The sequence below is a fragment of the Erigeron canadensis genome, chromosome 3 (genome assembly GCF_010389155.1).
Source record: "Erigeron canadensis isolate Cc75 chromosome 3, C_canadensis_v1, whole genome shotgun sequence".
In the NCBI taxonomy this organism is placed as follows: Eukaryota; Viridiplantae; Streptophyta; class Magnoliopsida; order Asterales; family Asteraceae; genus Erigeron; species Erigeron canadensis.
The window spans coordinates 7,165,085-7,177,054 of NC_057763.1; the positions used below are offsets into that span (position 1 = coordinate 7,165,085).

At 33.5% G+C, this 11,970-nt stretch overlaps 2 protein-coding genes across 2 annotated transcripts; one reads left to right on the top strand and one right to left on the bottom strand.

Moving 5' to 3' along the window:
- The first annotated feature begins 2,794 nt into the window (after nt 1-2,794).
- Nucleotides 2,795-3,901, top strand: LOC122594619 (DNA repair protein XRCC3 homolog). Its single transcript, XM_043767054.1, has one exon. The coding sequence runs from the start codon at nt 2,825-2,827 to the stop codon at nt 3,728-3,730; it is 906 nt and encodes a 301-aa protein (XP_043622989.1). The 5' UTR covers nt 2,795-2,824; the 3' UTR covers nt 3,731-3,901.
- Nucleotides 3,902-7,789: 3,888 nt separating this feature from the next.
- On the bottom strand, nt 7,790-10,807 carry LOC122592350. Its single transcript, XM_043764553.1, has 6 exons — nt 10,516-10,807; nt 10,093-10,207; nt 9,421-9,999; nt 9,237-9,348; nt 8,684-8,745; nt 7,790-8,031 (listed from the first exon to the last, which is right to left on the bottom strand). Exons 1-5 carry the CDS (start codon nt 10,596-10,598, stop codon nt 8,720-8,722), a joined length of 915 nt encoding a protein of 304 aa, XP_043620488.1. The 5' UTR covers nt 10,599-10,807; the 3' UTR covers nt 7,790-8,031; nt 8,684-8,719.
- Nucleotides 10,808-11,970: the final 1,163 nt, after the last annotated feature.

Consider the following 11,970-nt stretch of genomic DNA (forward strand, 5'->3'; position numbering starts at 1 on the left):
TTAAAGCATCATATTTCATTATTTTGTTGTACTAAAATGCTTTATTTTGATGGTGTCCTAGTTTATTAACAATAATGTGTCCTTTCTAGTTGATTAAAATTTGTATGAACTTATATATCTGTTGGAATGATATTTTGTACTTTGCAAATTCTAGAAAAAAAATTTTTTATGCAAATTCTGATGGTCAGATTATAAAAAAGATATCCACAATATTTTTTAATGTTTTTTTATACTTGGCATTTGGCATTTAATATTATGTTTTTCTATAAATATATAATAATTAAAAAAACTGTTGAGTAAGGGTAATTTAGTCTTTTATCAAAATTCTATTCCAATTCCGTTGACAGATTTACAAACCAAACAGACAAAAGAAATTAAATTCCATTTAGCTTCTTGCCAACCAAACACATGACAGATTTAAATTTCATTCCATCAGATTCCATTACTTGCAAAAACATTCCGCGAACCAAACACGCCCTTAGGGTGTTGGCATTGTATGGGTGGTGGGCGAGTGGTTGAAATGGCACTACACCGCCGCCATTCCTTTTTCACGCATTGAGTGGTTCTACCACTCATTTCATCCACGAGTGGTTGCTTATTCTCCTCCCTTTCCTTTTATCTCCCTCTTCCCTTTTTACTTTTTCTTTTTGTTTTTTGTCTTTTCTTATAAGGGATAGTATAGGGTGTGGGGTTAGTTGTGGGTTGCCAACAAAATTTGGTTGAGTCATGAGTGAGGAATAGAGTTGAGGTGATATAAAAGAATTGGTTGGAGGTGAGTAGTGAGTAAAAGGTAGAAATGTGGGATGTCAACACCCTTAAAAGTTGATTATCTTCGATGCAATATAAGCACTAGAAATACACATGATACAAAAGCTCATTTGAGTATATTTGTATGTACTCATAGTCCATTGGCATTTGGTCTTTTGTTTACGGGTTGAGTTGGTTTAATTGTTGTTTGATGGGACGGAAAATTTGTCTTTAAATAATGTGTGAAAATTGAATTATTTAAATGAATTTTTTTTAGTCAAACCAAACATTTTACAAATGACGAGTAATTATTATTAATTTTTTTAAAAGATAATCACTACTAAACGGTTTTAAATGTTCCTAAATTCGTAAATATCAAGGATTATATCCTGATTTTTTCTTTTAGTTGCAAAGGTGTAGTACTGTAGTGGCAAAAATTACATTTTAACAAGTTTTGGCAAATTCTTAAAACCAATAAGCTTTTGACATGTGGCACTTCCTATACTTGTGATAAGAGCCAAATTATAAAGGTCTAAAAAAACCGATATGACAAAGTGACAAAAGTTGCAAAACAAAAAATAAAGACGAAGTCACATGCTTGAAAAGATGCCAAAATGTGCCACAAATCGGCTCTACTAGGCCGATGAAGCCTTGTCGATTTGTGAAAAAAAAGGTGTAAGGAACCAATGTGCCAAAAAGTGGCAATAGAATGTACCGATAAAAGTTTGACGATTACACCCTTGCCTCTTAAAAGGATTTCATCCAAGTTTATATCAAGGACATTTGGACAGAGGTCTTTGTAATCTATATTTATCTAAGACCAGTAGCGGAGCCAACAGGGGGCTGGTCGGTGCTTAGCCACCCCCAACCGGCTGTTCTTCTCATTTACAAGGTTCATAATTCCAAAAATTTTGCAAATCAAGCCACCCCAATCATCTCCAAATCAAGGTAGATCAAAATTCATCCTAGATCTAAGTTCTGACTTTCAGATCATATGAAAAAGTATACGATCTTTGTGGTGATTGATGTATGTTTATGCCATGTTTTAAACTAAATGTTGAAAAAAAGATGTAGGTGAATAGGTGATGGTATCGTATCTTCAATGGAAGTTAAGAGTGTTTGAGAAGATGACAACTTTTTCCAAACATATGTATAACCCACTTTCTACAAAACCCTCTATAAGTTCATTTAATATTTATATTAGTCCTTAACTTTGTAGATTTTCCATTTTCAGTATATTTTCAAATAAATATCTTATACTAATAACAATAATTTGAATGTTGAAACTTTTAACATGATCGACTATTATCTGAAAAATGATTTTGACAACAAATTATCTATAAAATAGTATTATTATTTTATAAAGATATAATTAGTAAACTTTTTTCATATAAAATTGGATGATTAAAAGTTGTTTAAAAGATGTAAATATTATATATCATGTAGATAGAAAGTACCAAAAATGTTAAAAATATGTAGATTGAGATTTATAACTAGCATCCTATAACATTATCAAAAGATACGGGCTTTGTTATAATGTTGAAATAGTAAGTTTGGCCAAGGCATAAAGAGAAGTTAGGAATGGCCCTGAAACAAATTTTGCTATAATGTTGAGATAGCATGTTTGTCGTTATCGAGCCCCCTCTAACTCTAATTCCTAGCTCCACCTCTGTGACTAAGACATGAGATGTCATACCATTTAGATATATTAGGATTCGAATTTGGGGTGAGCACACCAATTCTAGTGGTGTTAACTGTTAACCGATATTCTATCGTTAGAAAAAATATTATGATAATTGACTTTTTTTAAAGTAAATTTTACTTATTTTCTTTAATTTTCCAAACCTAAATAAATTGGTTGCTTATTTATTTTCTGTTTATTTATAAAGTCAAGCCATTTTTAATGTAACAACGAGACTAAAGAATTACGAAGTAATAAATAAATGCGCCTAATGTTAGAAAAAAAAAAAAAATTAGCCCGCGAATTATTTCATTTCAAAATTCAATTAAGCAAAACACAAAAATCAATCACACTTTTTCCCTCTTATTATTTTCTTCTTCTTCACCATCCCCCAAAATGAGACCCGAAAATCTTCTCATCCGCCCCACCTCAACCCAATTCTGCACAGTTGGCTGCCCGATTCTCGACGCCTTTCTCGGCGGCGGAATCCCATCCAACTCGATCACGGAACTTGTGGCCGAAAGCGGCTGCGGCAAAACCCAACTTTCACTTCAACTCTTATTCACAGCCCAACTTCCTCATCACTTAAAAGGCCTTTCCGGTTCATCTCTATATCTATACACCGAATTCCCATTTCCTCACCGCCGATTTAAACAATTACTCGAATCTTTTCGATCCTCTCACCCGATTTTATTTGCGTCTTCTCGTGACCCTTGTGATCATATTTTCACCCGAGATTGTCAAACTGCACACCACCTGCTCGATGTATTGCTTCAGTTAGGTTCGCGTCTTGAGAAGGGGAACGAGACGCGGTTAAATGTTAAGTTAATTGTTATTGACTCGATTGCTGCGTTGTTTAGAAGTGACTTTGAGAACAATGCTGGTGATTTAAAGAAACGGGCGTCTTTGTTTTTCAAGATTTCGTCGGTTTTGAAGACGTATGCTAATAGATTTGGGATTGCAGTTGTGTTAACTAACCAAGTTGTTGATTTGATGGGTGATAATGACGGGCTGAGTGGTGTTCGGGTTGGGAATTTGGAAGAGATGTATACGTCTGGAAGACGGGTTTGTCCTGCTTTGGGGTTGTCTTGGGCTAATTGTGTTAACTCGAGATTATTTTTGTCGATGAATGAGGTGGTTGAAGCCGTGGGGAATGAGAATAATTTACCTGTTGATGAAAATGGTGGTTTTGTTAATAGACGAAAAAGGAGGGAACTTCATGTTGTTTTTGCTCCTCATTTACCTCATTCATCTTGTGAGTTTTTAATAAGAAAGGAAGGCGTTTTCGGAGTTCATAGATGACCTTCATAAGCAAAGAAAATTGTCATCTTTTTGTCCTCTTGGCCCCTGTTTGTAAGTTGCATATTCGAATACAATTCAAGCATACCCTTCTGGTTTTCAGCTATTTTAATCATATTATTATATTATGGGGAAACACAGTCCTTAGCTTTTGCTAATATAGTAGTGTTTATAATCTGGGGGTTATCTGTCCTTTTTTACGATATGTCATAGGATGTATACTTGCTTTTTTTGATCTATAGTGATGCTTGTGTCATCCCTTTTCTGGAAATTTAGAATTTATGAATCTTTGAGCTTGAGGGAGTAGTCTACAATATCGATTTATCATCCCCTTTTTTTGAAATGTTGAAATTTATGATCTTTGAGCTTATCATAAACAAGTTACCATACAAAAGTGCATCAATTATAGCCTATCAATTGATAGGCATCTCATCCATATCATTCATAATACTAGTAGGACTTTACCCACCTACTAGTCGTAATCAACAATTTGGCTAGTAGGAATTTACCCACCTACTAGCTTTCATAAACAATTTGGATAGTAGGAATTTACCCACCTACTAGCTCACAAAATCAACTTGGCTAGTAGGAATTTACCCACCTACTAGCTCACACAATCAATTTCAACATGGCCATGGATATTTTACCTACTAACTCTTACATACAACATGACTAGTAGGAATTTACCCACCTACTAGTTCTTACAAACAATCAACTATGGGTCATAGGAATTTACCCACCTATGACCTCAATAACCAGAATATGATTATATGCATATACACTCACCTTATTTGCGACCACAATTGCAAGATGACCATAAAACAACGTATTTACAATCAACCTATCAATTCACATTAAAAACACACATATGGTCATTCATCACGTATAAGGTCACCTAGCCATAATCAATAGCATTCCAACACCCAACCCATCATTTACACTCTTATATTAATCTTAGGTTAGTTCACATAACATGTATCTCTTATATCATTTTCATATGGCCAGCTCACTTTCATACAAAAAGTACCATTTTCATCATTTGACCAAGCTGCCTTCAAACGAGTGTAACTCAAGTTCTACTTACTCTTTTAACATGATTCCAGTGGCCAAATTTTACATGACACTTATACCTACCTTTTATCTTTAGTGATCAATACGTGGATTGTCCTTCAAAGGTGACTTCTGGTCGTTTTAAAAACCAAAACTGTTGTTGTTAAACAGCTTTGACCTTACTGACTTCAAATGACCATAACTTGAGTTCTACACAATATTTTGACCTCATTCCAGTGGCCACTTCTACTTAACACATTTTAACATATTTTATCTTCAGTGACCAACACAAGATTTGACCCAAATACGTGAGTTTTACTCGCTTTAAAAACTGACACAGAATCATTTTTGCTGAAAGATCAGCATGACACTACTGAATTCAAAAATTCATAACTGGAGTTCTACTTCGTATTTTTAACTCATTCCAGTGGCATAATTTGCTTAACACACTTAGGTACATTTTCTTTTTAGGACTCAACAAGTGAAAACTCTGTCCTTGAAACGCCCCAAGACTCAACTCAAGAAAACGACATTTTTTTACTAATACCCTGCATATTAGTCTACAACAGACTAATACTCCACAAACTTTTGCACAAACCCTATTTTGACACTTAAAATCAACTTGCAACACATCCAACTCAAAACCAAACTTCATTTTACGTCATTTCTGAGTTCAAACAAGTTTTAGACAGAGAAATAAACTTAATAAAAGTAAAATTAGTTATAAAAGACAATGCACCAAAAATTAGAAATTTCGGCATGACCTTTTCGTAAAATCTACATCCAAAAACCTGTTACGGATAATGAATTCTTAAAATACAATTGATCATGATCTATACACTACTTTTATAAAAATGACCTATTATAAAATAACCAAAACTCCTTGAAAACTTGAGAATACAATAATCATACCAAAACAATCAATGTATCATGAGCCAATAGTTTAAAGGGGTCTCTACGGGTCCTATCACTTTACCATTTACCGCTTTTAGCTAAAGAAATCAATAATCCATAAAGCAACTTCGAACTTCAATCTGTATATTACTTAACTTGCTTCCACTTCCGGGACAACCTATAAAAAGGGTAAACAACTAAAAAGAATAAGCTAAACGCTTAGTGAGTATTCTTGCATACCTTTATGTATATGTTGGATCAATTGACCACATCATGTTGAAGTTTATTTGTCCATGTGTGGTAATTGATGTGGCTTAAGCTCATGTTGTGATTATGAGGCCTAAGAACCTCTGGGGCCTAAGAATCTCGATAGTTGATATGATATGAGGCCTAGGAACCTTCGGGGCCTAAGAATCCCGATAGATGTGATTGATATGATTGTTAGCTTATATGGATCCATATATGTGTTGTTAGTGTACAAGGTGAGCATGTAAATATGACATGACGGTGTCATAGGTTACATGCAATAGTCCTTGTACTTTGCCCTCCTTCGTTTATATATGCTCTAGAGATGATATTAGATGTATTTATGGATATGGGTAGAGAGGTTATCCCCGTTAAATTCTACTAATGAATAAAATGCTACAAAAAAAAAAAGAGGGAACACCCATCAAGCTTGTTACTCATGTCGTATACTTCTATGCGAAATGCCCCAAGAGTAACCAATAAGCTAAGGTTTTAGAATATTTGCTGTTGCAGATTTAAAACCAGGGAAATATCTATGCTTTGGTTCAGACACTTTGAGTGTGTATCGTTAGAGGTTGGACAAAATAATCCGAATGCACACACAATACGAAGGAAAGTATATTCTTCGATGCATATATGAGACTATGAGTTCATACATAAATTGTCTTATGTTACATGTATAGCGTTGGGGTTATGTGAAATCTTGCAGGCAAGATTTCAAAACTCATTAATAGTGCTATTCACTCAAACGTCTGGTATTTCCTGCAAAATAATGAAAATGCTTTAGTTCCTCGCATTTCCAATCTTTATCCTTTTTGTAGCATCTTTACCGCATGTCCGCATCAGAATAGGGGGATAGTTAAATGTGTGTTTTGGGTAGAAGATAATGTTCAGATTATTCTAATGCTAATAGCTGACACTGTACTAATTATATAAATAACAATTAAAATGTTGACAAAGTCTTGTTATTCTACATATTCACAGATTTGTGAAGAAAAATCTTTTTGATCTAAGCAGTTTTGACAATGTGGCATTATTGAATTTGGAACTTCCAAGGGTTGTATATGTCTGGGAAACAGGGTTGCCTGCTGTTGGATTATCTTGGGCTAATTGTGTTTCTTGAGATTGTTTATGTTGATACATGGGGTGATTGAAGGCAAGGAATATGGTTTACCTGGTGATAATTACATTTGTTTTGTTAAAGAATGAAAAAGAATAGAGCTTCATGTTAATTTTGCTTTTCATTTACCTCATTAGGGAAGGTGTTTTGGGAGTTTCAAAGATGACCTTCACTTGCAAAGATATTGATAGTCATATTATTGCCTTCTTAGTTTCTACTTTGTTTTCTTTTGGAACGGCAAAATGAATTCAAACACGCCCAGTAGGACTTGAACCCATTAGTTACTACGAGTACTTCATATTATGTTTATTGGTTAATATTAGGTTGTTAGGTTTCGCTTGTCTAGTAGTGTTTGTAGTAGTTGATTTAGTTTTCTCGTCAATTTCTAGCGCAATTGTGATAATCGATATATTTGATTAATGGTTTGCGTCAACCCTTTCCTGGATATCTTAAAGTTTATGATATTCGAGCTAAAATGTATAAATTTCAGATATGTTTTCTGGAAATGACATTGATGATCTTTAAGGTTGAATAATGTCGTTGATCTGTTATAATAGCTCTATAGATGTAAAATTCCATGAAGCCGCTTATGTAAAACTATTGCAATGCAGAAATTCGAACGTCTGCTGTTGCAATTTTGAAATCAGAGAAGTGTTTATTCTTCTATACAGACATTTTATGTCTGGCGTCGACTCATCGTTCATGAGAGACTGTACAAACTGATCCAAATTTAGACAAAGTACCCAGGGAAGTATATTGTACAGATCTGAGTATAATTGCCATTCTGAGAATATTGTTTGACAAACTGCATTTATGATTTCACACATTACATTGTCAGCTGTTACATGGCCTAGAAGCTATCATATAATCTTGAAAACTTGAATTTAATTTTTCATAGTAACATTTGAACAATAGATGAAGAAGTAATGAGATCTTGCAGGCAAGTTACTCAAAACTCCTTAACAGCCTTGTTCATTTGAACCTCTAGTATCACCTGCAAAAATGAAAATGCTTTAGTCTCCGCTTGTCATCTGTTTTTCCAATCTTTATACTGTCAGTATCATCTTTATTGCATCACCGTAGGTCCGTAGGGCAATGTATGGATATCTGTTTTGAAAGTGATTGTATAACTTGAAAAGAAGAATTAGTTAATCAGTAGAAGATGGGGGGCTTGGATGTTTTTGTTGTAAAAATTACATTATCAAATGTTGAGTGTTGAATAAATTCTGGATTCAAGGGGAAAGAACGTTCTGTGAAATGAGTAAAAGTCTTTCCAGTGAGGTTTAAAAAAGGGTAAATAATAAATTTCATTTTAGCCTTCGATGACTAGTTTGTTGCAATTAATATATACTTGATCAGAAACAATAACAAAATTAGAAGCAGAATCTGTTTCGAAACCTAAATCCAGACACCCCTATTTCCAACGTGCAAAATGGTTTGACAGCTCTGCCCATAGAAGAAAGTCAACACAAAACAAACATAAAAATTGGCGCTTAGGACAGATAAAGGAATGTCGGTAAGGGATGACTGGACTATCGGAAGAAGTTACAGGCACAAGGAACTATTTTTGCAGAGTTGTCAAGGGTACTTGCTAAGTGTCAGAGAGATTAAAATGATCACAATTCTGGTAGGTTTTGAAGATTTACCTTGCATCTTGATGACAAGAGCAGCGTATATCGTACTCAATTGGAATACATGACGAATGGCACTGTAAACACAAAGGAAACAAACATTAGTCAGTTTAGTGTCATCTATATAAAAAAAGGGAAAATAAAATTGCACTATAACTTTATACTTTCTGATGAGGATCAAGTGTTTCGTGAAATTTCATCACAAAGGTTCATTAACTAATTGACAGTAACACATGAATGATGACATTCTTTAATGAGTATTTCATATGGGGCATGCTTGTTTACTTGTTAAAACCATCTTTAAAACAATAAAAATTTAACAATCGGTTGGACAGATCATTTCAGCATATGGCATTTTTTGCAATGATTACCTAATTGCAAAAAATATTTCCATCTTTTACATCACACTTAGCTTGTTAGGGTAATCAACTTAAGACAAGAGGGGTCATCTTTCTAGTTACTTAACTTTAGTTTACATCTTTATGAGTTCATAGTGAAGGTGCAATAAGATTGCAAGAGCAAATCTAGGAGATGAAATACAATTTAAGAAACTGGATAAGAAACTTACCAAGCAAAAAGATAGTCAGCATCAAAACAAGCATGAACAGAAATGAGCTTCTTCTTTGCGGGTGTATCGAGGTCTGTAACTGCCTTTGACTTCCAGCAGCCCTTTTAAACATCTACAAAAGCATTGACTTTAGAATACTAAACTAATCTCAATAAAAGAATACCAGCCACGTTGACATACTAACCTGATTAATCCAATAATTCCCGAATTGTGGTCTGCAAACATGACCTTTATCTTTCGGTATTGACTCATTATCCAACATCATTGGTTTCTTATGGTCATCATCAAAATCAATTGAAATGCCAACATCAGGAGAACCCCGTGTTCTTCGTGGACCAGCCTTCCTATCAGCCTGACACGAAGAACCATCACTAGTTCCCAATATTTCAATTGGCTCCATCTCTATTATATAACTATGATCCAGATAGTCATCGTAGTTACCCTCTTTACCATTTCTCATATCATAAGGTTTTGAGCTACTCGATTTTGAAGAATCTGTAATATCAGAATCGGAATCTTTTGTGCTCTTTGAGCTTACTGAACTCCCCGAGAGAAACATAGCTAAATCGTCACGTTCTTCTTCATCCAAATTTACCCATCGAAGCGGTTTCCTGCCTTCATCACTGTAATATTCTTTCAACGCTAATTCAACCCCAGAAATTTGTGACGCAATCACAGATACAAATTGTTCATGCCTCGTAGTCCTAACATCATTGACAGTATATTTGTTGCTCATTCTAACAGCTTTTTGAAACTCATCCAACTGAATTCAATAACCAAAATTATAAAAATGATTAGTACTCTATGATATTACTCGGATCAAATTAGTTGTTTACGATATTTACGAGTAACCAACCTGCCATTTTGCAGTGCCTAAAGCAGTTTGCAGCTCTCTACAAAGCTCATCTAAATCACTGGATTTAAGCCCTTCCCTCTTTTGTCTAACCCATGTCCTGTAAGCTGACTCCATACTAAACATTTTTACAGATAAATCATAAGAACTGTCACTTTTTGGATTAAATTGAACCCACAAAAATAATAAAAAATTAATGACATATAAAAGACAAAAAAAAACTACCCTAACAAATACATACATATGGTCAAAGTAAGAAAGTATACAATATTCCTAATTCTTATTCATAATTATAAATAAATCAATAAAGACTACAACTTTAAGCAAATTAAACCATACCCAAATAACAATTATACAAAATCAACAAGAATCTTCATAAAAAAAGATTAAATAGATAAAATTGTGAAAAAAAAAAAGAAAACATACATATCTGTAGATGCTTGAACCTCTTCTGCAGCTGAAAAAAATATATCTTTTTGCCATAGATCAAAAGTATTTGCTACCAACATATTTCTTTCTTATATATATCTTTTAAAATGAAAAAAAGGGATTATAATTTTTTTGGGGGGTGTTTGATTTAATTGTGAGAAATTGAAGGGTTGTTTTCTCTTCTTCCTTTTTCTCCCCTTTCGCTTCGCTTAATAAAGCAGCGAAGAAGAAGAAAGAAAAGAAGAGAGAAAACTGAGAAAGCAAAGGTAGAAAGAGAGAGACAGACAGAGATAGGGAGAGACAAGTATAATGGCTTCTTTTTCATTTCTTTATTGGTGCAACTGAAAATAAATAAATACTCCCACCCTCCGTCTCATTTTAATTATTCATATTGACTAACTTTGACCGTAAATAATTTTGTTTGTATCATATAACACTTGATATAAAATATATGAATGAATTGGGTTTTTAGTGTACCTTTCGTTCATATAAGTTTTATCAGCTAACATATAACACAAACAAAGTTATTTACGATCAAAGTTAGTCAACATGACATTTAATTTGAACCGAAGGGAGTAATAATAAAGAAAAGAAGGAAGAAAATCGAAAGGTTGTTTTATAAATTTTTTTTATTTGAAGCTTTCGATAGTTCCATAAAAACTTGAAAAATGGGTGTTTTATCGATGTAAAATAATGCATTACTGACAACGGTTGTCATCATAAGCATACTTTAATTTATGTAGTTTTTCTAAATAAAATAATATAGTAGGTTTTTTTTTTATTTGTTGGGTGAGAAGAAGTGAAAATGAATTTATCAATATTTATCACATGTAAAATAAGCTTTTTGCTATATCCCATGAGACTATTTAGCATTATTATTCAATTTATGATAACTTGTAATTTATAGATTCTTGATCATGGTGTGTTTGATGTGAAGCTTATAAGATGTCGAATTTGGGTTATTTCGGTTATTTTTGAATATTTTGGTTGTAATTGAAGTAGTGAAACTTATAAGATAGATTTTATAGATAATCTTATAGTTTTCACCCTCATAATCTCACGTCTCTCTTTTCTAGATCTGTTAGTTTGAGCCTCTCACATGACGTAAATGGCTTTTCTTTTATTTGTGTACACTAAATTAAGATGCAAAAGCTCAAAAGATTTTATTTGAAATAGTGAAATAAATTGTACCAATTGCACCACCTAAAAGGTTAATCGTAACGATATGCTACATGGTCGCATAAATCAACTACGGAGTATAATTAAGTGGTGACACCCTACAACACAATACCACTGTGGTGTATTATGTATAAGGGATTTATACTATACATATTTGTTTTGAAAACTTGGAGAAAAGGAATGTCGAGATCCCTTGTAATCTATGCGCAATGTGCAATGAATCCCTCGAGTCGCTTGACCATTTGTTGATTGCATGTTCGTCGGCGAATGAGG